The following is a 26,500-nucleotide window of genomic DNA, read 5'->3' as shown; positions in this document are numbered from 1 at the left end:
TCCTGCTATCTTAGGGTTTAAGAAGGCAATAGATAGTTATTGCTATAGTTATATTATTTGGCAATTGGGTTAACTTTGAAAATCCCTTTGTAAATATTTGCTGTATCATACACAACATCACTATAATTTATGTCCTTTGACATTATTTGTATATAGCTGTGCCACCGATTGCTTCTGTTGTTGTTCTCCATGGTCTAAGTTTTTAAGAGAGTCAACATATTGAAGACTTAGTCTATGGTCTGTGCATTAAAAAGTTTGAGACATTAAATCAGTATTTCCCCTCTCATATTAATTAAATGGTGATTTATATGGCTATATTTAATAGAAGCATATATAAACACTATTCCCACCACCAAAAAACTGTGTCCCATCCCATCCTTGCCCCACACCCTCAGCCAAGCCGAACTTCCGTGCTCACCCTCAACCCAGAGATTTTTACTTTGGTGCCCTACTCCAAATTCAGCCAAATCCTGCTTTGAGTTTCTCTTTCTGTTCTTCTTTCTCAACTTCTGTTTATGAGAGGGATCATCCCATACTCGTCTTTTTCTTTCTGACTTAAGTTACATCCAAGATGGGTCAGAGAAGATGGTTTCATTGTTCCTCATAGCTGCATAGTATTCAATTGTGTATATATACCACAGCTTTCTCAGCCATTTTTCTGTTGTTGGGCACCTGGGTTGCTTCCAGGTTTTAGCTATTATGAATTGTGCTGCTATGAACATAGGTGTGTATACATAGGTATACACATAACTTTTTGGTTGGGCGTTATGGAGTCCTTGGGGTATATCCCTAGGAGAGGAATTACTGGGCCACATGGAAGGTCCATGTCTAGCCTTGTGAGAGTTCTCCAGACTGCTCTCCACAGTGGTTGGGCCAGTTTACATTCCCACCAGCAGTGCATAAGGGTTCTTCTGCCCCCACAGCCTTTCCAGCATTTGTTGCTGCTATCATTTTTGATGTATGCCATACTCACAGGGGTGAGGTGGTATTTCAGTGTTGTCTTTATTTGCATTTCTCTGACAATAAGTGACCTGTAGTAATTTTTCATGTGTTTGTTAGCCTTTTGGATCTCTTTTGTAGTGAATGTTCTGTTCATATCCTCTGCCCATTTTTGGATGGGGTCATTTGCTTTTTTGTTGCTAAGTTTGCTGAGCTCTTTCTAAATTTTGGTTATTAGTCTCTTGTCTGATGTATGGCATGTGAAGATCTTCTCCAATTCTGTGAGGGGTCTCTTTCTTTGTGTGATAGTTTCTTTGGCTGTGCAGAAGCTTTTCAATTTGATGTAGTCTCATTGGTTCGTTTCTGCTTTAGTCTTCCTTGCAATTGGGTTTATTTCTTCAAAGATGCCCTTGATGTTTAGGTGGGAAAAAGGGCAGCAGCAACAAATGCTGGAGAGGCTGTGGGTTCAGAGGAATCCTTCTGCACTGCAGGTGAGACTGGTACACTTTAATAATGGCCCTTTTAGTTACTACCAGGCCACACATCATCCGGGGCCCTACTCAGAGAATCTTTGGATTCCCACAGAGATATAATGAGCCTAGATCTCTAACAGATACCTCTCTCCATCGTCACTCTGTCATTTCTGTCAAGAACATAAATCCTCTTGTGGGCCTCTTCAGGACACTGCCCTCAGTGTAGAGCAACAGTGGTAGAAATTGCCCTACTCTCTGAAGGGAGACTGGGAAAACACTCTGCTATTCGAGGAAGACTGGTCCTGAAATGAGTGTAACATAGAATGTCCCTAGCTATGACCATGGAATGTGAGCTCAAACTGACAGGGATGCAGAGGTTACACAGGCTCCTATGCTAAATATGAATAGACATGAGCCCTAGGTCAGATTGATGGAGTTTACAGTTAATGATATTTATATACTTTTCTCATATTTGGGAACTTCTCTCTGCCCTTATCCAGCTTTCTAGTCCTATTCTCAACCCTGACACCATTTTTCCAGACAATACTTTTAGCCCACCTGCATGTTAGCTGTCAGACACAGGCAAAAATAAGTAAAGTCATGGGTCCCCTAGAATATACCTAAAATAGCCTTCCTAGCTTCTTCCAACATGAAGACCCCAAATTTCATCTGCTATACTCTTATCTTTAGGTTCCTGATTATTAAAAAATTTGTTCTAGTTTATATATTAATGGCTCTTAGCCACCAAATTGCACATGCTACCATGACACCAATGTGAATTCCCTGGGCATATGACATCACCAGTGTGTCTTGGAATCCCATTTCCCCAGAGAACTTCACCACTAGAAAAAGATAGAAACAGGCTGGGGGTATGGATCTAAATGCAAATGTCCATGTCCAGTGCAGAAGCAATTACAGAAGCCAGACCTTCCACCTTTTGCACCCCATAAAGATCTTTGGTCCATACTCCCAGAGGGATAAAGAATAGAGAAAGTTCCAGTGGAGGGGAGGGGAGGGGATATGGAATTCTGGTGGTGGGAATTGTAACTCTCCTATACCACAATCTTGTCAATCATTATTAAATCACTAATAAAATGTTTTTAAAAAGTGGAGAGAGGAGCTGAACAGCTACTTCACTGAAGATGACATACAAATAGCCAACAGCCCCATGAAAAAGTGCTCACTATCAGTTATTATCAAGGAAATGCAAATCAAATCAAACAAGATGAGATATGACTACCACCTGTGAGAATGGCCTATATCGAAAAAGACTAAAGGCTGAAAGCCAGAAGTTCTTCTAGGGTGAGAAATAGAAACCCTCCTATACCTTTGGTGGAAATGTAGATTGGTTCAGTTCTTGTGGAAAACAGTATGAAGGTCTCAGAAAGTTAAATACTACCTTATGAACCAGCAATTTCACTTCTATATATGTATCTGAAGAAGACAAAGACTCTTTGCTGAAATGTTATATGTTCATTGCAGTACTACTTACAGTAACCAGGGATATGGAATCAATCCAAGTGATGAACAATAAATGAGTGAATGAATAAGTTGTGGTGTAGAAACACAATAAAATACTACTCACCTATGAGAAAAGATGAAATCTTGCCTTTTGTGACAATGTGGATAGACCTGTGGGGGATTGTGCTAAGTGAAATAACTTAGAAGGAAAAAAGGCAATTACTAGATGATCTCACTTAGATCATCTAGGGACATAGAGAAACAAAGTAGGGGAACTGACAATGCTAAAGGGACATAAAACTCTGCTGAACTGAGGTCACCAAAGGAGGAGGGGGGGAGGGAATGTAAATGAAGAGGAGGGTGATGATAGACTTCAGTGAAGGATTATTTGTAATCAGTGATCTGAGATATCTTATATTAAGAAATGTGAAATTATACTCTAGAAACATGCAGGCTTGTAAATCAGTTACTTCAATAAAATTTTAGAAGTTGGGGAAAAAATAGGTAGGGCCACAAGAAGTAGACAAATGGGGTCTGGGCCATAGCACAATGGGTTAAGCACACATGGTGCAAAGTGCAAGGACTGGCTTAAGGATCCAGGTTCAAGCCCCCAGCTCCCCACCTGCAGGGGAGTCGCTTCACAAGCGGTGAAGCAGGTCTGCAGGTGTCTTTCTCTCCTACTCTCTGTCTTCCCCTCCTCTCTTGATTTCTCTCTGTCCTAGCCAACAACAGCAACAACAGCTATAAGGACAATAACTACCACAACAAGGGCAACAAAATGGCAAAAATAGCCTCCAGGAGTAGTGAATTCATAGTGCTGGCACCAAGCGCCAGTGATAACCCTGGAGGGAAAAAAAAAGTAGACAAATGAAGCATCAGGGCTCTAGAGTATTTGCTTATTTCCAGAAAATGACAGTGGAGTGTCAGTAAATCCTGGAGAGACAAAGCATGTTAGCATCTATCTAGAGTACTTATTTTTGGTATTTGTGTTTTAATGGAAATTCAGCTTTACTTTCATAAATGCTTCTCCTTAAGATAGGCAGATTATGTAGCATTTAAGTCACATAAATGTAATAGAATAATGTGCGGAAGGATCTCAGTGTTGTAACTTTTGACAATTATTTTCATTTGTGATGAAAATAGACTTTACTAGGGAAGACTGGGGAAACATTTTCAAATTTTTCTTTTTTATATTTATTTATTTTCCCTTTTATTGCCCTTGTTTTTTTATTGTTTTAGTTATTATTGTTGTTGTTACTGATGTCATCATTGTAAGATAGGACAGAGAGAAATGGAGAGAGGAGGGAAAGACGGGGGAGAGAAAGATAGACACCTGCAGACCTACCTGCTTCACCGCCTGTGAAGCAACTCCCTTGCAGGTGGGGACCCAGGGGCTCAACCGGGATCCTTACCCGGTCCTTTTCTTCATGCCACGTGTGCTTGACCTGCTGCACTACAGCCCGACCCCCCAAATGTTTCCTTATGATATCTCTATGATAAAAAATTATGACTTACTCTTATAAGTGTTAAATGTTTTAGTCAACTATATAAATACTATACATTTGATTTCAAGTAATGGTACCAGTTTTTAAAAAATATTTATTTATTTATTCCCTTTTGTTGCCCTTGTTGTTTCATTGTTGTAGTTATTGTTGTTGTTGATGTCACTGTTGGATAGGACACAGAGAAATGGAGAGAGGAGGGGAAGACAGAGAGGGGGAGAGAAAGATAGACACCTGCAGACCTGCTTCACTGCCTGTGAAGCGACTCCTCTTCAGGTGGGGAGCTGGGGGCTCAAACCAGGATCCTTAAGCCAATCCTTGCGCTTTATGCCACCTGCGCTTAACCCGTTGCGTTACCGACCCGACTCCCGCCAGTTTTTTTTTTAAAAGAGTTTCTTGTTTACTTTTATGAAAGGGAGAGAGAAAAATAGAGAAGCCAGAGCCTTTTGAACAGTTCTGTTGAAACACTTCCCTAGAAGCAATGGCACCAATGTTCAGAGTGACATTAAATTTTGAAATTCAGCTATCTGTTCTACTTTGCAGGTAAATTTAGTACTTTGCCTGATATCTAAAGTGTTCCATAAGAGTTAAATATTATTTCAGTATTGGTATTTACATTTTTGTCACATCTGTATACTTTATATTGAATGACTGACATGTAGTGTAAAGTAAACGTGTTCCAACAAACTGAAACACTATCAAGAGATATGAAAGCAAAATGAAGTTTGGTTAGGAGAAAATGTGTTTATAGGAAAGTAAATTGTGTGTTTCTTAAAATATTTTGTTTATTTATTAATGAGAGAGTGAGAGAGAGAGAGAGAGAGAGAGAGAGAGAGACAGAAGGAGGAGGAGGAGTAAGAAGAGGAGGAGAAGAGGAGGGAAAGAAACAGACCATCACTCTGGTGCAAACTCAGGACCTCAAGCTTGAGATTCCAATTCTTAGACACTGCAACACAAAAATTCTGCTTTTAAAAATATATTGTAGATACACTTTACTGGATACTTAATTTATAAATTAACTGCTCTCTGTGAATATAAAGATGATCATAATGAATCAATTTCTATTTCATGTGGGTTTAAGCTGTGCAGTTGTACTAATGGTGTTAATAGTTTTGATGATCACATACATGTAGTAGTTAGTAGGAGTGTTGAAGATCATAGTCTTCTGTGAAAGGTTGGGCATTTTCCTGTGACTTTTTTTTAAATTTATTTTTTATTTAAGAAAAGATAAATTAACAAATCCGTAGGGTAGGAGGGGTACAGCTCCACACAATTCCCACCACCCAATTTGCTGTGACTTGTGATTTACCAGAATAAGTTTGCTACTTGAACATTTTTTTTAATATTTTATTTTATTTATTTATTTCCTTTTGTTGCCCTTGTTGTTTTATTGTTGTAGTTATTATTATTGTTGTCATTGTTGGATAGGACTGAGAGAAATGGAGAGAGGAGGGGAAGACAGAGGGGAGGAGAGAAAGATAGACCCCTGCAGACCTGCTTCACCGCCTGTGAAGTGACTCCCCTGCAGGTGGGGAGCTGGGGTTCGAACCGGGATCCTTATGCCGGTCCTTGTGCTTTGCGCCACCTGCGCTTAACCCACTGCACTACAGCCCGACTCCCTTGCTACTTGAACATTTCTTCAAATTCTTCATCACTCATGGATTTTACATTGTGTTTCCTTATGGGACTTTAGGCCATTATTTTCATGGGAATGTGAGAATAAAATTGTGCATATATTAGGTTATTGGAAAAGTCATGATACATTTTTGCATAGAAAAGCAGAAAAATATGCCATGACTTTTTTTTTTTTAATATTTATTCCCTTTTGTTGCCCTTGTTTTAGTGTTGTGGTTATTATTATTGTTGTCGTCATTGTTGGATAGGACAGAGAGAAATGGAGAAAGGAGGGGAAGACAGAGAGGGGGATTGAAAGATAGACACCTGCAGACCTGCTTCACCGCCTGTGAAGTGACTCTTCTGCAGGTGGGGAGCCAGGGCTCAAACCGGGATCCTTACTCCGGTCCTTTCGCTTTGCACCACCTGCGCTTAACCCCTGCGTTACAGCCTGACTCCCATGCCATGACTTTTCTAACAACCCAATATATATGTATTTTTAGAGAGAAAGTTTGCGTGAGCATCAAGGCTTTGGAATGGGGATCCCAGAGCTTGCTTCTCTGGGGAAGCAACAGAAACGCCCAAATAGCCAGAGCATCTGAGTCTCTCTGAGTGCCTAAGTATTTTCCCTGTTGCCTGGTACAATTTGTGGGAGGTAGCAGTATGACCGACCCTAGGAAGGAACTGGCTGCTTGGGGGGTTGAGATAAACAGTCACAAAGTATCACTTAACCCACAGCTGTTCCTTAAAGATGGGGTGCAGAAGGCTGACTCAGAGAATGCCAAGGGGAGAGTTAGACAGGCTTGGGACTTTTCCTTATTCTCTCTGCCACTGATAGTTTGTACTGAATGGATCAATAGATGGAATTACATTTTTGTATTTCTTGGGAGAATAAGGAGGGCTCAGATTAGGAATTAAATTACTTTTAAGAAAAATAAGCCACAGTTCATGCACACATAAATATATAGACTACTTTCTGCTATTTTATTACTAGTGTAACAGACTCATGTTTCTTTTTAATTTAATTTAATTTTTAAAAAACATTTTTAGATTTAAAAAAAATTTTAAATTATATTTATTTTTTTATTTACTTTTTTATTTACTGGTCTCTATTTTTATAGAGACAGCCGGAAAATCGAGAGAGAAGGGGGTGATAGAGAAGGAGAGATAGAGAGACACCTGCGACACTGCTTCACCTCTTGCAAAGCTTTCCCCCTGCAGGTGGGGACTGGGGGCTCGAACCTGGGTCGCTGTGCACTGTAACGTGTGCTCAACCAGGGGCGCCACCACCCAGCCCCTAATTTAATTTTTAAAAAGAATTAATTTTTTTATTCCCCTTTGTTGCCCTTGTTGTTTTATTGTTGTAGTTATTATTATTATTGATGTCATCATTGTCAGATAGGACAGAGAGAAATGGAGAGAGGAGGGGAAGACAGAGAGGGGGAGAGAAAGATAGACGCCTGCAGACCTGCTTCACCGCCTGTGAAGGGACGCCCCTGCAGGTGGGGAGCCCGGGCTCAAACAGGGATCCTTACTCCAATCCTTGCACTTTGTGCCATATGTGCTTAACCCACTGCACCACTGCCCGATTCCCCCTAATTTTATTTTATTTTTTTATAGCAGGACACTTACTATCTGCTTTATGGTGGTGTGAGCAATTGAACCTGGGACTTCGGATCCTCAGGCATGAGAATCTCTTTGCATAAACATTATACTATCTACCCCCCACCCCAACAAGACCCATGTTTCAGAAAGAGCTTTCAATTCCTTATGGGAAGGAATGAGGAGATTCATTCTGAGGACATTTTGCAAAGAGATGAATAAATCCTGACAAGAAAAGGGAAGCGACAAATGTGCTATGTTCAGGATTTTAGCAGATAACTGTGATGCAATGTGCCCCAGAGACTGTCAGTTATCTCATTGCCTCGTCAATACCATCCCCTAGTTGAGTCCACAATTTGACCTGCTCTTTGTACATGATTGATTATTTCTAGCCATGAACCACATAAGATATAAGCTCCCATACATACATTATTGGTTTTTAGAATTTTGTTCCATTAAGAAATACACCTAAGGAATCACCAGTACCAAGCTTCCAGATGTTTAATACTTTAACTTCTTTGAGTTAATTGCCTGTCTTTCTAGCTCTAGCTAGTAAGGTGTTCCCCCACTGAGAGGTGGGACTTATTCACTTAAACTGTAATGCAGAGAAAAAATAGCTTCTTTTCACTTAATATTTTCTAGGAAGGAGTCTAGGATATGGGATGAGTATTGCTCTGGATGTTAAGAATGCATCAGTGGGGGGTCGGGTGGTAGCGCAGAGGGTTAAGTGCACGTGGCAAAGTTCAAGGACCTGTGCAAGGATCCCGGTTCAGCCCCCTGCTCCCCACCTGTAGGGGAGTCGCTTCACAGGCAGTAAAGCAGGTCTGCAGGTGTCTATCTTTCTCTCCCCCTCTCTGTCTTCCCCTCCTCTCTCCATTTCTCTCTGTCCTATCCAACAACGAATAACATCAACAATAATAATAACCACAACAAGGCTACAACAACAAGGGCAACAAAAAGGGGAAAAATGGCCTCCAGGAGCAGTGGATTCATGGTGCAGGCACTGAGCCCCAGCAATAACCCTGGAGGCAATAAATAAATAAATAATCAGTGAATCAAACTGAATATAGGGCAACTAGATACACAACTTCTCCAGTACTATGGCTTCTGGAAATTGCTTCCTTTCCTTTAATACTCATCTGAGTCTATATATTTAGTGAGAGAGTGATCATTTTACATACAATGTGATGTAGATTTTATAGTCACAGCTATAGGACTATCCTCTAGTCATGGTATGAGAGTAAAATCTTGAATTATTGGCCAATTTGGAAAGTCAAGTAATTGTTGTATACAAAGTACAATGTTTATTGTTGATGGTATTAAATTGAGGGTGTTATTTTTTATTATATATATATATTGGATATATATAACCAGAAATCAAGAGGATGAGGGAAATAGAGAGGGATAAAGAGACACCTGCAGCACTGTTTCACTACTTGCAAAGCTTTCCCCCTATAGGTAGGGATGGGGGGTCTGAACCTGGGTCCTTATGCATTGTAACATGTGTGCTCAACTAGGTGCCACCACCCAGTCCTTGATAATATATATTTCTACTTAAAAGGGTTAAGATACTACACTCATATGAAAATAAAATTCAGAATATGATAAAAGAAAAGTAACTAGCCCAGGGTTTGATTGCCATCTAACTTCACAGAGGAAAAATCATGATGGATTTGTCTTGAAGCTCAACAGAGAAGTTCTTCTTCCTCCTCTACTTTTAATTAATGTGTCTCAGTCATAAAATCATAATAGAATTCCAGATTCAGATGAAAACATCAGGTTTCAGTGGTCTAGGAGGTGGCACAGTGGATAAGGCATTGGACTCTTAAGCAGGAGGTCCTGAGTTCAATGCGTGGCAGCACATGTACCAGAGTGATGTCTGGTTCTTTATCTGTCTCCTATAATGTCTCATGAATCAATAAATAAAAAAGCAAAAAACATCAGTTTTCACCCCAGTCATAATTTTCATGGCAAGTTATTTATATTTTTGAGGAAAAGTTCCCTGAGAGAACTGCAGTAACAAGTCAATACCGGCAGGTGGAGCAGTTTGCCATTTGAAGTCAACATCTCAAACAAAGGTGACTACAATTTTACTCAACCTTTTATTTTCCTCTTTTTGTTCCAGATATTGAAGCATTAAAGCAATCTAAAAATTTACTCAAATTTGGAAGAAAAAATAAAGTGTATTATTTTTATAGCTCTAACTAGAACATAAGGTAGGCAGCACTTTCCTTCAGAATGTTAGATGTAAATAAACTGAAATCTAGAGAAATAATTTATTTTTATTATTTTTTATTTCATTTAATAGGACAGAGGGATATTTAGGGGAAAGAGGGAGGCAGAGAAGGGGAGAAAGAGAGACACCTATAGCACTGCTTCACCGATTATGAAACTTCTCCCATGTAGGTAGGGTCTGGAGGCTTGATTCTTATGCATGACAATGTGCATAATAGTGTGTGACACCGCCCAGTCCCTAATATTTTAACAGTGAACACGGGAGAAAACAAAAAAAAGAAAAATAAAAAAGCATGGGATCTTAGCATTCATCTTTTTAAATATTTTAATATTTATTTATTTACTTATTTATTTTCCCTTTTGTTGCCCTTGTTTGTTATTGTTGTTGTATTTATTCACCACCTGGGAAGCGACCCCCCTGCAGGTGGGGAGCTGGGGGCTTGAACCGGAATCCTTGTGCTTTGTGTGCTTAACCCACTGTACTACTGCCCAGCCCCCAGTATTTGACATGTTTAAGAATATAGTTTTGCAAGCCGGCAAGATAGTTCCCCTGGCTAGTGCACCAGCTTTGTCAGACTCATGACTCACTGAGTTGTCAGAAAAGTTATTGTTGGCACAGGGCTATGCCCTAACTGGAAGCCTGTGTTTAGCTTTAGCTTAAAACTCATGTTTTGCATTCAGTACCATATACACCTGATATAAATGATGTAGTATACCTGATGTAAATGTTATCCATTGATGTATTGATTGATGGATGGATGTAATGCTAACTAACACTTGATGTAATGATGCTGATTGCATCAGCTGATGGTATAAAGCTGATGGCTATTTGGAGACAGAAATAGAGATGGATAGATGTAGATGGATGTTTTTTTTTTTTACACTAAATTATTTTTTTATTAGTGATATAATAATGATTGACAAGATTGTGGGATAAGAGGGGTACAATTCCATACACTTCCTACCACCAGAGTTCCATGCCCCCCCTGCCCTTTGAAGTTTCCCTATTCTCTATATCTCTGGGAGTATGAACCAAAGATCTTTATGGGGAACAGAAGGTGGAAAGTCTGTCTTCTGTATTTGCTTCTCTGCTGGACATGGGCATTTACAGGTTGATCCATACCCTCATCCTGTTCCTATCTTTATCTACCTCGACATGTTTCACTCTTGAATGTGTTCAGAGATGCCCGGCCTGTGATGTCAACCCTCTAGCTCCAGTACTCTGGTGAAACCATTTACCTTCAAATCAAAGTGCACAATAGTGACTCAGTAAGTACAACAAGCAGGTAGAAAGACCTAAAAGACACTATAAAGGACTTAATCAAATAGTTTCCACTTAGACCTAGATACCCTCCTCACCTACTTCCTATTTTACTTATCTCAACCACTCTAAGGCTAACCTTGTCAGATAAGGTAAGGACTACAAAAGCTTGGATAAGGGCAAGATACAGGCATACTTTAATGATGGCCCTTTTGGTCACTACCAGGCCACCCCATCATCTGGGGTCAAGTAGTCAAGTAATCCTAGGTTTCCCACATAGATATGTTTTCCTATGTAAAAATGTGTCATGGCTTTCCAACAATCCAATAGATTTGAGCCTGAGCCCCAATGTACTGGAGGAAGCTTTAGTGTTGCCATACCTTTCCCTCTCTCCATCTTTCCCTTACTACCTGAGAAATATGGCTCAAAACTGTGAAGCTCCAGGATACAAACAAAAACAATATATTTTTGCTTCCAAATAATGAACCAATATTCAAATAATATTTCTCAACATTTAAAAATTTCCTCCTTTGTGATTCTTTGTTGAAGTGTATTAGAATATTACTTTATTTTGAACTGAAATTGGCATATTGCACCAAAGTAAAAAACTCTGGGGTGGGGGGGGGAGAATACAGGTCCTTCAGAGGACCTAGTGGGGGTTGTACTGTTATATGGAAAACTGAGAAATGTTATGCATGTACAAACTATTGTACTTACTGTCGAATGTAAAACATTAATTCCCCAATAAAGAAATTAAAAAAAGAATATTACTTTATTTTGTATTTGTGTTTAGTAGCACTATACCATTTTCATTATTGTGGCTTTGAGAGAGAGAGAGAGAGAGAGAGAGAGAGAGTGTGTGTGTGTGTGTGTGTGTGTAGCTGGAGCTTGCACACACATGATTTCATAGCTCTGGGCTGCTTTTTCATTCAGTTGGAGAGACAGACACCACAGTTTTTTCTAGTGCTTTAAGTGTGTCTTAAACTTACAGATATTAAAGGGACCGGCTGTGAAAATCAATGATACTACATTTTGCAGTGTTGGGGGGGTATTTAAGATAAGATTTGTTATAACACATCACCAGTGTTTTGAGCCAGAGCTCCAAGAGCATATAAACTATCATTGTTTGCTACTCAGATGAGATTCAGCTGAGTAGTATTAGTCCATGTGCTACTCAGCTGTTAAGGATAATGAAGTTACTTTCTTCACCTCATCTTGAATAGAGCTTGAAGGAATCATGTTACGTGAGATAAACTAAAATGACAAGGGTGAATAAGATGATCTCACTTGTAGGCAATTAAGAAACAAGAACAGAAGGGGAAAATCAAAATAAAACTTGCACCAGGCTTGGTGCTTTACACCAAAGCAGAGATTCTGGGGAAGGAGGGTAGGGAGGGGCTTGTGGGTGGAGGGGTTTGGAATCCTGGAACATGATGGTGGAAGAGGATCTAAGTTAGGGTGAGTGTTTTGAAGATGCCTATCATAATGAGATGTTTTACCCATATACCAACTATACTGTAAACCATTAACCCCCTTCAACAAAATAATTAAAAAATAATAAGATAGAATGAAAAAAAAAGGATGAAATTCAGGAGGTAACACCAGGAGGTTGTGCTAGTACTTGGGAGGAAATGTATGAGAATTTACTTGTAGAACTCTGGGGGCAGTTCCAAGGACACTGCTAGAGAAATAATGCTCTGGCAAAGGTTAATTATCATTTCAAATAAGCAAAAGTAAGAAATTCAAGAGACATTATGCTCTCTCTCAAAACAAAATCTTTATTAGTACACGAGAAATATCAGTTTTTTCCCTAGTACAGTAGGGAAAAATAATTGTATCTCAGTGTAAACTACATGTTACAAGTTACTAGAAATCTAGTTAGCAGGATGGATTTAATAAGGAGCAAGAGTAACTATGAGTCTACAGCGGCTCAGCCATCGAGTCTCGTTTGGAGAGTAAATCAAATATCAAAGTAGTGTTGTCCTGCAACAGTTTTCTGTAGCCAAGAAAAACCAAGACAGACATAAACAGTATAGCACCCATTCAATAAATTAGGTAGACTGAACTAGAAAAACACTGTAACTAATGAAATAGTCTTAAGTAAGCATGAAAGTAAATAATGAGCTATTTACACATATTACTTGTTTGCCAAAACTTTGTTAGCTTTCTCACCCTACTTCTTCCATTTTATGTTACTTTTTCTTTCATGGTGAATTTTTGACTCACTGGCAAATATTTAGACAACTAATCAGAACTTCTTCCTGGTCCTGTATTTTCTAAAACTTTATGTCAAACTGAAGAATCTGAAGGGTAACTTACATAAGCCTATGTCTATACAGAAGCAATAAGCATTACTACTCTGCTATCAGTCCAAGCAAGGGCATACCATTTCAATTCCTCCCAAATAGTATTTGAGCCACTCCAGAAAGTTGGGTTGTGAATGGCAGCATAGTGAATGATTTTTCTTTTACTTATAGCAGGCACAGATGTATGCATAATGACAAGCATGTTTATTCTGAGAACATGAATGCCGTGGACTAGAACTCAAGACAGCCCCCCCCCCCCATTATTGAGAATGGGCTCTCTCCCTCTGGCCAATATTAAAAAAAATGTTTTTTTTTTTTACACACCCATTATTAAGGCTTAGTACCACTGCAGCATTCACAAATAAGAATGCTGACACCAGTACTACCAAAGAAGGGCTTTGGGATGAATAGCAGCAGGTACCATAATTAAAACAGCATGGTTGAAAGGCATTGAGTTGGTACATTTCTGGTGATGAGGCCAGAATGAGTGGATCTTTAGCATCCTGCTAGAGGACCTGGAAGATCTTGCTAATGAGAATCTTTGTCACTTGTTTATTTCCTTTCTCATACTTATAGCAATTTTAATTAGTTTATTTTTGGTTTGTTCTCCTACAAGAATATAAGCTCCAGGAGGGCAGAGCCTCCACCCACCATGTATTATTAATTACTGTGTTCCCAGTGTCTAGAACAGTGCCTGGTCCTTAGTAGGTTCTCAATTAAAAACATGTGTTAAATAAATGAGTTAAATCATTAAGTTTTCTATTATGCCCATGTCTAGAGAATGTTTAGCTTCATTCAGTGATCAGGGATTTGGCCTGTTTCAGTGGTCCCACCCCACTGTGAACCTTTGTGAATCTGTGGAGCTGGTATTTTTGTGCTTCAAAGACAGTGACATTTCCCAATACAACATTTATACTGTCCATCTCTCAAATATTACTTGTGAAGAGCTAACACTGCATGAGAGACCACAGGAAAAGAACATTCTGGAAGGTAACCTACAAGCTCCAAATTCAGCTCTTTCTTCTTTGCCTCTCTCTACATTCTATTTGTTTGACAGAAAGCATAAGGAAAAAAGAGTTATCAGGAGAATTTTCTCTTGGCAGTGCCAGTAAATTGCCAAGAACATTATCACAAAACAAACAAAATATAACTCACCTATATAAAAACTAGTTTAAATAAAAGCAAAATCTGGGAGTGGAAACTGAGTGGCCTGGTGGGCAGTCTACGTCTTTTATTGGTTAGAATTGCTGAACATGGATGCAAATGCAAGCATCACAGCTGTGGAGAGATGGGACAAGGAAGGGGCAGAACTGTGGTGTGTGAAGATGGTGAAGGACCAGCTTCTCTTTTCTCCTCCCTCTCCTTTCAGCTCTGTGGCATCCCTACAGTGATGGCTGAGTTCCTTGCCACTCTGTCTGGTGGAGGTAAGGACAGGCAGCTGCTACTTCCATAGCATGTCCTTAGGCTATTGATGCTCTGCTGGAGTAGAAGTCAGGGACTGGAAGCCCGGTGTGGAGAGTGACCTGGAGGGAGAGACCATGAGTCCTGGAGCTACTGAAGGAGGCCACCTCCCCCCACAACTCCCCCTCCCAGGCATGGTGAGTATATTCCTAATTCAGAAGAGGATCTGTTCACTTCTATTTAACATTGATTATACAAGATACTAAAGAAAATTCCAGGAGATTGCTGTCATCATGATGGGCTCCTGAATCCTGGTGACACTTAATAATTTGATCCTTATCTACTTACCTCTTCAAAACAGATTTATTTATTTTTTTATTGGGATTAATAGTTTATAGTAAATACAGCTGTTGGTATTTTTATGGGGGAGAGACCAGAGCATGGATCAGCTTTGACATAAGCAGTATGAGTAAATGAACTTTGGACCTTGTGAATCTTCTAGACTTCTTAAAGGCCTCTTTTAAAGATTCTGGGGAGCTTGTGTTCCTCATGACTAAAAATACCCTAACTGATGTGCAGAAAACAAAGCCTATTGGCCACATGGCAGTGATTGCTGCCATATTTATTGGTAGAAAGCAAATGAGCAAAGACAACTTCCCCCTTACTATTTGCCTGCTAGTCATTCCAATTGGGATACACTTAGATGATTGCTGGCTCTTAAGAAGCAGAAAGCTTAAATGACTTCACTTCAATCCCATAACTCAGAGAAGGGTATCAGAAACAACACTGGAACCACTGCATGCACTACTATCCATTGACCCCCCCTTTTTTTGGTTCCTGTCTCCTCTAGTCCAAAAGTATCTTTATGTCAAGATACTCAAAATGTTCTGCAAACTCCCAAAGAGCATTAAGTTAAGATATTCTTTGGAAGGGAAACAGCTGACCATATGGAAATCTTTGAGTGAGATTTCTTGGAGACTGACGGTTTTCCTCTTTCTAGTGTAAAGGCTCAATTCTCTACTCTAAGAGATTAGACTTCAGCCTCCCAAAGCACCAGGTTCAGTTGTAGGAAGAGAGAAGGGCAGAGGTTACTGGCTCACAATTACTATTAATATATAGATGAATAAACAATAGTGACTTTAAAAAGTAATGTCAAAAATCAAAAACTAAAGATAAAAACAACTAGCGTCCTAGACTGGTTCTTAATAGTGCAAAGGTCACCTGATGTGTTTTTATTCTCAAGTCTTGTCTATCTTAAGAACCTCATTTGCTGATGGAGGCTGATAAAGCAAAGTCCAGCTTAAGAGGGAAGTGAAGAAGGGTTGGGGAGGTGGCTTAGCCATGGAGCCCTGGGTTTAGTCTCTGATATTGCATAAGCACAAGACAGAAACAAACAGAAAACAGAAAGCAGTGTTGCTCTGACCTGCCTCTCAGTTAGAAAGAAATCTGCCATACCTAATGGTCTCTTGGCCCTTTCTTACTTAAGTGAGGCCAGTCAGGTCATAGAAACTTTGCCTAGGTGCTTGTCTGCCTGAAAAATCTTGACAGCTTAGTCCCTCATGTCTTTCTTTTTTAAAAATATATTTATGTATCATTGGATAGAGACAGCAAAATTGAGAGGGGTGGGGAAGATAGACACTGCAGCCCTGCTTTACCACTTTCGAAGCTTTCTCCCTGAAGGCTGGGAGTCCCTCATGCTTTTCTAGGCTCAGATTCTGTGATTATCGGAAGTGCTCCCTACACTGACTGTCTTATTTAAGAGTGAAACTTCCCTCCCAACCTGGGAACTCTTGGTCCCCTGATCCCACCTTTGGTCTTTCCCCATTTCAGTTATTGCTTTCTAAAGCACTGGAATTAATGTAGCAATTATGATTATTATTTATTGTGTTTCCTATAACTGGGATGTAAGTTCTATAGGGAAATATTTTATGGTGCTTTGCCCGCCCATTAAGATATCTCTGGTGTGTATAATAATAGTGCCTGGTATGCTAAAGACACTTAGTATATATGTGTTGAATGAGTGAACCAGAACCTGGCATTCATACCTACAATAAGTCATAAATAACTAGTTCATTGGTAGGGAAACTGTCAGAAAAAAACACTCATTTTCTTTTAATGGTGTTGACACTTCATTTTTACACCTTTATGGTACTTATGGAGCTGAGAATGTGTCATTTTATTTGTTTTCATGTCAGCTCGTTCCAGAGTTTATTTCCTCCTAAGGATGAAAATGGGCTCTGATGGGCAATTATTAGCAGAACATGAAGATAAGTCTAGATTCCTAGTTACTGTCAATGAGATAGTATTCCAGTATAGACAGTAGCTTATGTGGGTTTGGAAGCATCTCGTTTGCCATGTTGACTCCTCTCCTTCCTTTTTTGCTTCATGTTTTGGTTGTGGCCTGACAAGCTGCTTTCATGCTCTCAGATCTGGGGGACCCACCCAGGGTACTGTGTTCCCACCCAAGACTTGGCTCTTACCTGCACATTCCTGTTCAGACTGACTGCTGGGAAGAACAAGCCCTCCACATTCTCAAATGCAATGGGACCTTGCTGTTCATCGTTGATAAAAAAGGTCAAAGTTTTTCTATTTAAGTCGAGGAGGACCCCAATTGTGGCCCCCTTTGTGATCCCTCCCTCAGTTCTGTGGAAAAAGAAAACAACTAGATTTCATTTGTCTGTCATCATTCTAGAAGCTTCCATTTATGTATGATTAAACCCTATTTCTCTACCTGTCCAAAATGATTTTCCTCACCTCCACCTCAAAGGGCTTTTTCAGACATCTTTTTCTTCTTATCACTCCCATATACCATAAATTTTATATATAATATATAATTTTCTCATCCCCCAAACCAATTATTATTATCATTATTATTACTATTATTACATTGCCAACAGGACTATTGCTGGGGCTGGGTGACAGCACTAGGAATCCACTTCTCTCAGCAGCCATTTTTTCCTTTTTTTTCTTTTCTCTCTCTATCTTTACTTTATTGGGTAGGACAGAGAGAAATTGAGAGGGTAGGGGGTGACAGGGAGAGAGAGGCACCTGCAGATCTACTTCACTGCTTCTGAAGCATCCCCCATGCATGTGGGGAGTGGGAACTCACACATGGGTCCTTGTGCATGGCATTAATATATGTTCAACTGTGTGTACCACCATTTAGCACCCCCTCAGACCACTATTTTATGTACTGGGTAGAGACAAAGAGAAATCAAGAAGGAAGGAAGCAAGAAGGAGAAAGACACCGTTTGCATGGCTTCACCTCTCATAAAGATTTACCCCTGCAAGTGGGGGCCAGAGGTCTTGAATTCCAGTCCTTGCACATTGTAACATGTTTGCTCTACTGGGTGTGCCACCACCTAGCCTCTCCTTCCCCTATCCATTTTTATATTCATTGGGAGCTGTTGCCTCAAGTTGAGAATGCCATGCTGCTCTGCTGTTGCTGTATGATGAGGGTGAGCTCATCATATGGGTGATTGAGCCCCAACAGTAGAAAACAGAATATTAAAGATAAAAGCAGCCTTTGGGTTATCAGAGTTTTGCTTAAATATATGTTAATCATTTAGCATAAACTGTGTAAATGAAACACTAAATCTAAAAATAAAGATGATATAGGCTGAACCAAAAACATACACATGAAAACTTGGATTTGGGGATCTTATGCTACCCATCAAATAGAAAAGCTTGGTTCAGAAAATGGTAATTTTTTAGCATGTTGAATTTGAATTAAGAAGCTAGAATTTCTCTATAAAATGCCAACACTGAAGAAAGTCTCCTGGGAGTTGGGTGGTAGCACAAAGGGTTAAGCGCATATGGCGCAAAGTGCAAGGACGTGTGTTAGGATCCTGGTTTGAGCCCCAAGCAGTGAAGCAGGCCTGCAAGTGTTTATCTTTCTCTCCCCCCCTCTGTCTTCCTCTCCTCTCTCCATTTCTCTCTGTCCTATCCAACAATGACGACAACAATAATAACTACAACAGTAAAACAACAAGGGCAACAAAAGGGAATAAATAAATATTTAAAAGAAAGAAAGTCTCCTTTGCAAGATGAAATAATTATAGTATAAGAGATGAAGGATTTCTAGAGAACCTGAATTCAAATCTCATTTTACAAAGAACTGTGTATTATATTTCAATTGATGGTTTCACAAAAGCTATTAAGCATGGCCAAATTTGGTTTTCCCTTCCTCTTTGACATCTAGCAGTATTAATTTCATCCTCATACTAGCAGAGCAAAGATTAAATAAAATAGTGTGTTGTTCTCTCCCTGCCTCCCCTCTGCCCCCCCAGGATGCAGACTACATACATAGCTATTGAAAGATTTATAAGCTGCATCTTAACTCAAAGCTTTTAACAGCAGCACAGTGACATGCAGTTTTCATGCGAACAAGTGTGTTCTGCTTTACGAATGTGTACTCCTGCATAGTGTGACTGTCATGTTATTATTCACTTCTTTGCTCCAAAATAGAAAGACTAGAAGGGAAAAGTTCATGTGGTACAGGAGTGATAGCATCAGGATTACAGTAACAGAGGATGTAAATGTAAACCACTGAAGATCATCACTTATATTTAATATGAATCTATATTAGACTGAAATGATATGTGTGTTTTCTTCAAATAATGGTACATAATACATAACTAAATGGAGATGCATAGAAAATACCTACATGAACAGGAAGTGGATGCTCTGGGAACCAAGCTGGCTAGAGAATGAACAGTGGTGAATGTACTGAAGAAGCTAAAGGGAGCAGTCCACCCTTCTACCACTTCCTGACTCATTGTAGTCTGTCAGAATATAACATTTTTATTTTTCAGAGACATCAAAAAGAAAGTATCTTAGGTAAGTCTTTCAAACATAATGTGAACCTGTCTCTGTGAAAAATTCTCCTTAGGGAATTTTTAAGGAAGAAAAGAAGAAAACAAACAAAATGAAAAAGGAAATCTAGAGAAATAATATAGTAGGAGTCATAAAATTATAGCCACCTATATTTTGGTGGCAGTGGAAAATTTGAGATCACTGTGATCTTTTTTGCCAGCAGTGCAGGTGTTCTGAATTTGTACAGTAAGATAGCTCTTCAAGCATAAAGACATTCAAATTGGTATCCATAACATTTGGTTTAATGAATGGCTTATATTCTGAGCAGTGGTATTGATACTGATTATAAGAAGAAAACAATGGTTATTATTTTCAGTTGCCTTGGAGACATTTTTGCACATCCTAATTTAATGTAGAGAATATTCTAGCATAGAAAAAATGTCACTATCTTAATTTGGTGGATTTGGAAACAGGTTCAGAAAAACTCAGTTACTTGTTCAAACATTTTTCTCGTAGGTTGTATGTCAGTGTTTTCGAATCCTGGCATGTTATCCTATAATGGACATTCTTATTTTCTAGACATGTGTGAAACATAGCACTGAAGAGTCCAGAAAAGTTCTCATGTCTTTGTTATTATGGAAAAAATCAATAAAGAGTCACTAGAATGGATTCAAGCTAAGGGTCCACTCCTGTCTGACATCTTTAATAATGTTTACTTAATAGGTCTTTGAACTTGAGTTTTCATACTTGACCAGAAGCCAACATGAAGATGGCTTGGTTTGGGGGCTGCAGGGTACCTGTTGGTGTGCGAGTTGTTGTGCATGAACCAGCTCCGGTTATTGTCCACATACATTGCCCAGGCTTTGTCGTCCTTTCCTAACATCACATCCTTCATCACGTCCATGCGGGCCACTCCAAAGGCAGGGTCTGGGTGGTTGTCGTAGCGATCCACGGTTAGCTCCCAGTAGTGGACACCCCTGGAGAAGCCAGTTTTCCCCAGCACCACCCGGTCATCATAGCTACTGCAGGTCACAGTCAGGTTGTCATTGGAGAGGATGATGTCAGAGTGCGCTGAGCCAGGATCGAAAGCAAACCAGGCCACTGGGAACAACAGAAGTGAATGGGATTACTAATTTAAGACCCAAGGAGTGCCACAACATCAAACAGTCCTGGGTAGGTGAGGAGCCTTGTGTCCCACTTTCATGCTGCCATGCAGGAAGAGGCGTCCAGGGCCAGAAGAGGACATGGATGAGCAGACAAGGGAGCACGTCCTGGGAGCTGGTATTCTCTGCTCTCAGAAGCAGATGGAGCACACATGACCGATTCAGCAGGGGTTACCTGGCTCAGACTTCACTCCCAACCAGGTGATCCGGGAGTAAAGTGGCACGATTTTGGAAGGTGCAAGTCCCTTCACCTGGTGACTGACAGAACAGTACACCAGAGACATTAAGGGAGAGGGATGCTCTAAGATGCTTGGGTTACCCTGAGGCAGGGAGGTTAGAACTAGAGTCCTAGATGAAGGAAGGATAAAACACATGGAGTGAAACCAGGAACATCCCTTTGACAGAATTGCTAACATCTGGTTCTGAAATGTCCCTCAGCACTATCAAAAGCTCAAAAGCTGTGCAGTTATTAGCAATATACACTGGTTTTATAAGTGATTGTGACTTGGATGTAAGACAGATTGTTCCTTTCATATAAGTTAAAGATACAGTTTGCTTGTTATTCCTAAAATGAACTTGTAACATTTTGCTGGAGCAGCAGTTATTTTTTGATGTTGGTGTAGACAGAATAATGTCTTTGTACACACTGTTATGTCTCCCAGTTTTCAGTGTTGCCTGTTGATACCACATGGTGGAGAAATGTCATTGCAGATTTATTTAACCTGTGAGTCAACTCACATGCATTTTGGGCTTTGCTAACTTTTAACAGAGTAAGGTTATTCCATACCTGCCAACAGCTTTTTAATGTCAACTGTTGTCATTCCAAGTGAAAGGCATGGGAGAGAGAAATAGGAAGCAAAATTGACATTGATAAGAAAACATGTCTCTTTTGACAAACTAATACAAAAACAAAACCAAAAACAAACCTCAATTTAAAATGCTACACATGGCAATTGGCCTGATTTGTACTTTTACGTACATTTTGTTCTCATAGAGTGCTTTGCACTGGTGTTTAAGAAGACTGGGGGAATTGAAATCTTTGTGGTATAAAGTTTTAAACATACTAACAAATTTTAAATATATTGATATTCCTCCCAATATTTCCCTGAGTATTTGAGGAGCTGTTGTACTGGGGTTTGAAAGACAAATAGACAATTTTATTGACACAAAACAAGCTGCACCATTTATTTTATGAAAGAAATAAAAGCATACCAGTCACATAAGTAAAAGATGACAGTTACAGTAGGTATACTTGCCTAGTTGAGAATAAGGTGCAGATTGTGTCTCAAAACTGCATCCTATAAAGAGATACTACACATCAAAGCTATGAAACAACAATTAGGCTGATAAAAATTATTTGTATACACTAAAAAGCATCAGCTGAAAAGAATCACCAGAGGCCTGATTCATGAAAAATCCAAGCCCTACCCCACTTTTAACTTTATTTCATTCTGCTGGGTAAAATTTGCATCTCTGCTTATTCAAAACAAAAAGTACATTCCCCCCATTTACACACAATACTTCTCTGCTAGATTCTAAACTCTACAGCTTAATTTTCATAGTCTTCAAATTTCAATCTTTTCATTAAATTTTCCATAGTAAGAAGGATTACTGTTTAAAAATGGGGAGAAAAATTTACCCAACTGGAATGGAGAAGCCATTGGATCAAGATAAAACCCTATCATCTCATTATTTCCTGCACTTGTAATTCTGGTTATGAATTACAAGTTGTGACTTGGGCTGCCCAGGTTAAATGACATATATAACAAAATAGGTAATGTTAACAAAAAATTGATAATTGTTAAAATGATGACATGAGTTGAGTGTAGTAAAACTAAAAAAAGATTAGTTAATTTTTACAACTGAGAAATTAGCTAATTTCTAAAACAATTGAGAGATAATATGTTAAAAATAATTTTAGAAGCATTATGACATCAACTTGTTATTAGGGTAAGTGAAAAATGAAAGTAAAAAATGAAATACTAATATTATGATCTGACTTCTGGTTACTTTATTTTACTTTGGGATAATCTGCACACAAAACAACTTTCAATTCATAGTTGATTTGGATTGTTAGTTTTTTTTTATCAATTATCCACTTATTATCATGTTAAAACTTAGTGAATATGAAATATAGTTTTATTTATTTTGTTAGTGATTTAATATTGATTTGCAAAGTTATGAGATAACAGGGGTATAATTCCACACCATTCCCACCACCAGAGTTCTGTGCCCCATTTCCTCTATTGGAAACTGCATTAATTCTCCCATGGTCAAAGATAATGGGTTTTCTATTATTTATATAACTATAGGTATATATACCTGCCCATTTATTCTATGGTTCTGCTTTCTCTTCCTTTCTAAGTCACACCTCCATCTATTGCAACTTCTGAATGTCCTATTTTCCACCCCCCCTCCTGGTTTTGATGGCATTGGAATTCATAGCCATCTGGTCATCTTCCTCTAATATTTCCCCCCCTCTGGGGGTAGGAATATGGAATTTTAAAGCTGAGTCTCATAGGGAGTTTTGATAATTAATTTACTGAATCTGAATAGGGCTTTTTAACATTTTAAATGAATCATGCCTGGTGCAATTCTTTTGCAAAACAAGTTTTCTGAAACCTTTTAAACACTACTTTAAATACACTACATTTAAGATTCAATGATACAACTTGAACAATGCTGTCAAGTACAACTGTCAAATATCCCAAACCCCCATTTCATTTTATTCTTGAGACAATATACATTACAAAGACTGTAACAATTTTAGTACATTAGACACAAGTGAAAAAATTTAATAACAAAGCATGTTTGAAAGCTAGTAGTGCACAGAAAAACAATAAGGAACATAAAAGCACAAAGAAAAATGTCATTTTAAAGAGAGCTTGAAGTCCCTGAATCCTTTTTGCACTGTCATGCTGTGGCCTTCTTCATTCCAGAATGTGGGGTGAGCAAAAAGAATAAAATAAAACACAAAAGAAACCTTTTGGAAATGTGAAATGTGCATCATGTATATTCATGATTACAATATAGTCCTGAAGAGATCAAATTGGTCTGTAGCTTAGCTGTTTTAAGATTTTATTTGCTAGACAGAATTCTCTGCACAAATATATAAGTCTAGCTTTCCCAAAATCAGCCTAAAGACCCATTAAAAACCCACTCAACTCTGGAAAATTTCATGGAAATCACACTTATCAATTACTGGGGATACTTGGGTATTAGAGCAACTAAGGGCTTCTAATTTAGGTAATGGTTGCCTTCCACCTTGGGGAAAAAAGTCCATGAGCAGAGTTTTTGTAGAAAGTACTTTCACTCTTTGCTCTCTGGTTTGCCTGCTGTGTAGGATGCATTTTGATGGTGGTGTGCTTTGACTCTGACCTTCTCTTTTCATTTTTTTTTTTCCAGTTAAGATCTCTTGAGTCTATGTTTAATCAGACCACTCTGGACTGGATGTGCTGATCCAGTCTCCCAGACACAGCTGGTTTCCTGGATACAGCAGGTTGCAAATATGCAAATTAAGGTCCCAGCCTCCACTCAGCCAGCCCATGCTGGTGCTATGCCACTGCATGTGTTGACAAAGCAGATGCTACCAGCTTGTGCAAAAAGAAGAACTTCACTTATCACTTTCCAATGCCATTACACACTGACTGTAGTTCAATGGTTGGTTCTTACACCATACAAACAAGAACGCCACAAAACTACATTATCCAAATTGCTCTTCATACCCGAAGCAGGCCCACAGACACAGAGACCAGCTCATTGCCCTCTCCATACACATGAATGGCAAGAACAAAACAGGTATTTCAGAGATGCCTGTCAAGGCACAGAGATCAAGAGAAAAGGTCAGAGGAGCTTAGCTCACCCGGTGCATTGAGAGACTGTAAGGAAGAATGCAAGCTCAGCTGGTGGGGTGAGGATCTCAAATCAAAGTAGGATCTCCCGGGGAAGCTGGGTTGTAGATTAAGGGTGGAGGAGAAAGGACTCATTCTACGGAGCGGCAATCTTTCCGAAGGCACTGGAAAAGGGAGTGTCTGTTCTTCTGAGTCTGTGTCTAAATGTAAGAGCAACGCATACTAGAGATCAGAAGTCTGCTGCTGCCTGTGCACAGTTCCCTAAGACCTGCTTTCCTAGTGCATATGCACAAAGCCTCATTCACCCCACAGGAAACTCTGGCTGGGGGGTTGGAAGGCTATTTTCCACAGGTCAGATTCCAAGACCGCAGAACTCCTCAAATATCAGACAATTGTTTTCATTTTCATTTGTTTCCCCAAATTTCTAGTGGTTGAAAAAGCATTTGAGAAGGTTTCCTCTTAGTTAAATGAAACATCTGTAGAATTGGAAAATGAAACTTCATATGTGTTACCTACTGATGACCAAGAGGAGTTTAATATTTTTCAGGTAAAATATTAAACTTTATCAGCTGTCTCTGAAATTACTCTCTGTGTAACAATGGCCTTTTAAAGGGTTTCTGTTTAGGAGATCATAATTTTTCCAAACTTTTTTTTTTGGTATTCCATACCATTTCCTTATTTTTCCTATTTTCTAAAAGGACAAGATATTTTTTGTATGGTGGTGCACTCAAGACTTGCTCTTTGAATAGGAAGGAAAGGAAGAGCAGGTTGAAAGTCATGTGGGCAAGAGCCTCACTTTTGTTTCTGAATTATGAAAACTTCTGTTGCTCTAACAATAAACAGGCCTTGGGCCATGGTGAAGTGTACTAGTGGTAAAAATGTCCTTATTTTCAGATAGTAAGCACTCATCAGTTGCTTATCTGGTTTTAGAAAGACTTATGTATGACTTCTCTAAAGCCTCTTATCAAACAAAATTTGGCTCTGTGTTTCAGGATGGTCTGGTCAGAGACATTTTTTTTTTTAAACAACTGGGGACTTCTTAGAACCCAGCTTGACAGTAATAATTCAGGAAAAATGGATAACATGATATAGTAATATTCTATGTTCAAATGCCACCAGGGAACTTTCTCCTCATTGAAAAATAACTTTTGTTTTGGAGACCAGAGGGTCTTCCTGGAAATATATTTCTTGTCCACTGGCACGCTCCTCTTTGCTGAACACATCAAAATGCCATTCTGGAGATGTTCAAGCAAAAATAACGAGTACATGTGTATAAGACATGAGCCTATTTGAAGACCTCAGAACAAGAGAATTGGTGGGTCTAAATTTAATATTGCCTTGAGCCAGGCACATTTTTACGTCTCAACTTATATTATTTAAGTTATATTTTCAGGCTGGGAGCTAAATGTTAGATCACCAGACTTTTCTTTTCCTATGCTCCTAGTAACACTACATCCAAAATTTTGTCTGCTAAACTGTACATGATTTGGCTAATAATTGATATGCATGATTTTTTTTTTTGTTCAGAAATGGAGAATCAGAAACAATTTCTGCTATACTTGTCTCAAAGGACAATTAATTTAATGAAAAGCATTGAAATATAATAACACAGCACTATCTGAAAACATGAATGGGCTTTTTCTTAGGGAGAGCAGGCGCTGATAGCTTTGTTTTTGTAAACATTTTTGTATGTTCAAGAATTTTCTTGGAAATGTGTTTTTTTATGAGGTGATAACAATCAATTCACTATATTGAAAATACTTCTGCTTTAAAAATTAAGGGAAAAGCCACACATAGCAAAATGAATTTGAATGTATTGAACCCCTGAATAATCATCTAAAAGTCATGAATCAATGTGTACTGAACTCAGCTCTTGT

At 39.0% G+C, this 26,500-nt stretch overlaps 1 protein-coding gene and 1 long non-coding RNA gene across 6 annotated transcripts in view; one reads left to right on the top strand and one right to left on the bottom strand.

Moving 5' to 3' along the window:
* Positions 1-12,845: 12,845 nt before the first annotated feature.
* The window catches only part of TRIM9 (tripartite motif containing 9), a 144,687-nt gene continuing 131,032 nt past the window's right edge, over positions 12,846-26,500 (bottom strand). Inside the window, exons 8-13 of one of the 5 annotated variants that reach the window (XM_016193852.2) lie at positions 24,635-24,823; positions 22,029-22,070; positions 21,560-21,583; positions 20,407-20,710; positions 17,275-17,437; positions 12,846-14,916 (exon numbers count right to left, since the gene is read on the bottom strand). In XM_016193852.2, coding sequence (XP_016049338.1) covers positions 14,854-14,916; positions 17,275-17,437; positions 20,407-20,710; positions 21,560-21,583; positions 22,029-22,070; positions 24,635-24,823 — 785 coding nt within the window. In that variant the 3' untranslated portion in view covers positions 12,846-14,853. The remainder of the gene's footprint in view (positions 14,917-17,274; positions 17,438-20,406; positions 20,711-21,559; positions 21,584-22,028; positions 22,071-24,634; positions 24,824-26,500) is intronic. The other 4 variants (XM_060174977.1, XM_060174978.1, XM_007536040.3 and 1 more) reach the window with 4 other exon arrangements.
* The window catches only part of LOC132533443 (uncharacterized), a 33,687-nt gene continuing 22,080 nt past the window's right edge, over positions 14,894-26,500 (top strand). The window contains exon 1 of the long non-coding RNA XR_009545333.1: positions 14,894-14,991. This is a non-coding gene — a long non-coding RNA (uncharacterized LOC132533443). The remainder of the gene's footprint in view (positions 14,992-26,500) is intronic.

Source organism: Erinaceus europaeus, chromosome 16, assembly GCF_950295315.1.
Source record: "Erinaceus europaeus chromosome 16, mEriEur2.1, whole genome shotgun sequence".
In the NCBI taxonomy this organism is placed as follows: domain Eukaryota; kingdom Metazoa; phylum Chordata; class Mammalia; order Eulipotyphla; family Erinaceidae; genus Erinaceus; species Erinaceus europaeus.
The sequence above is the reverse complement of the archived record's forward strand: the minus strand, read 5'-3'. Positions and strand labels throughout refer to the sequence as shown.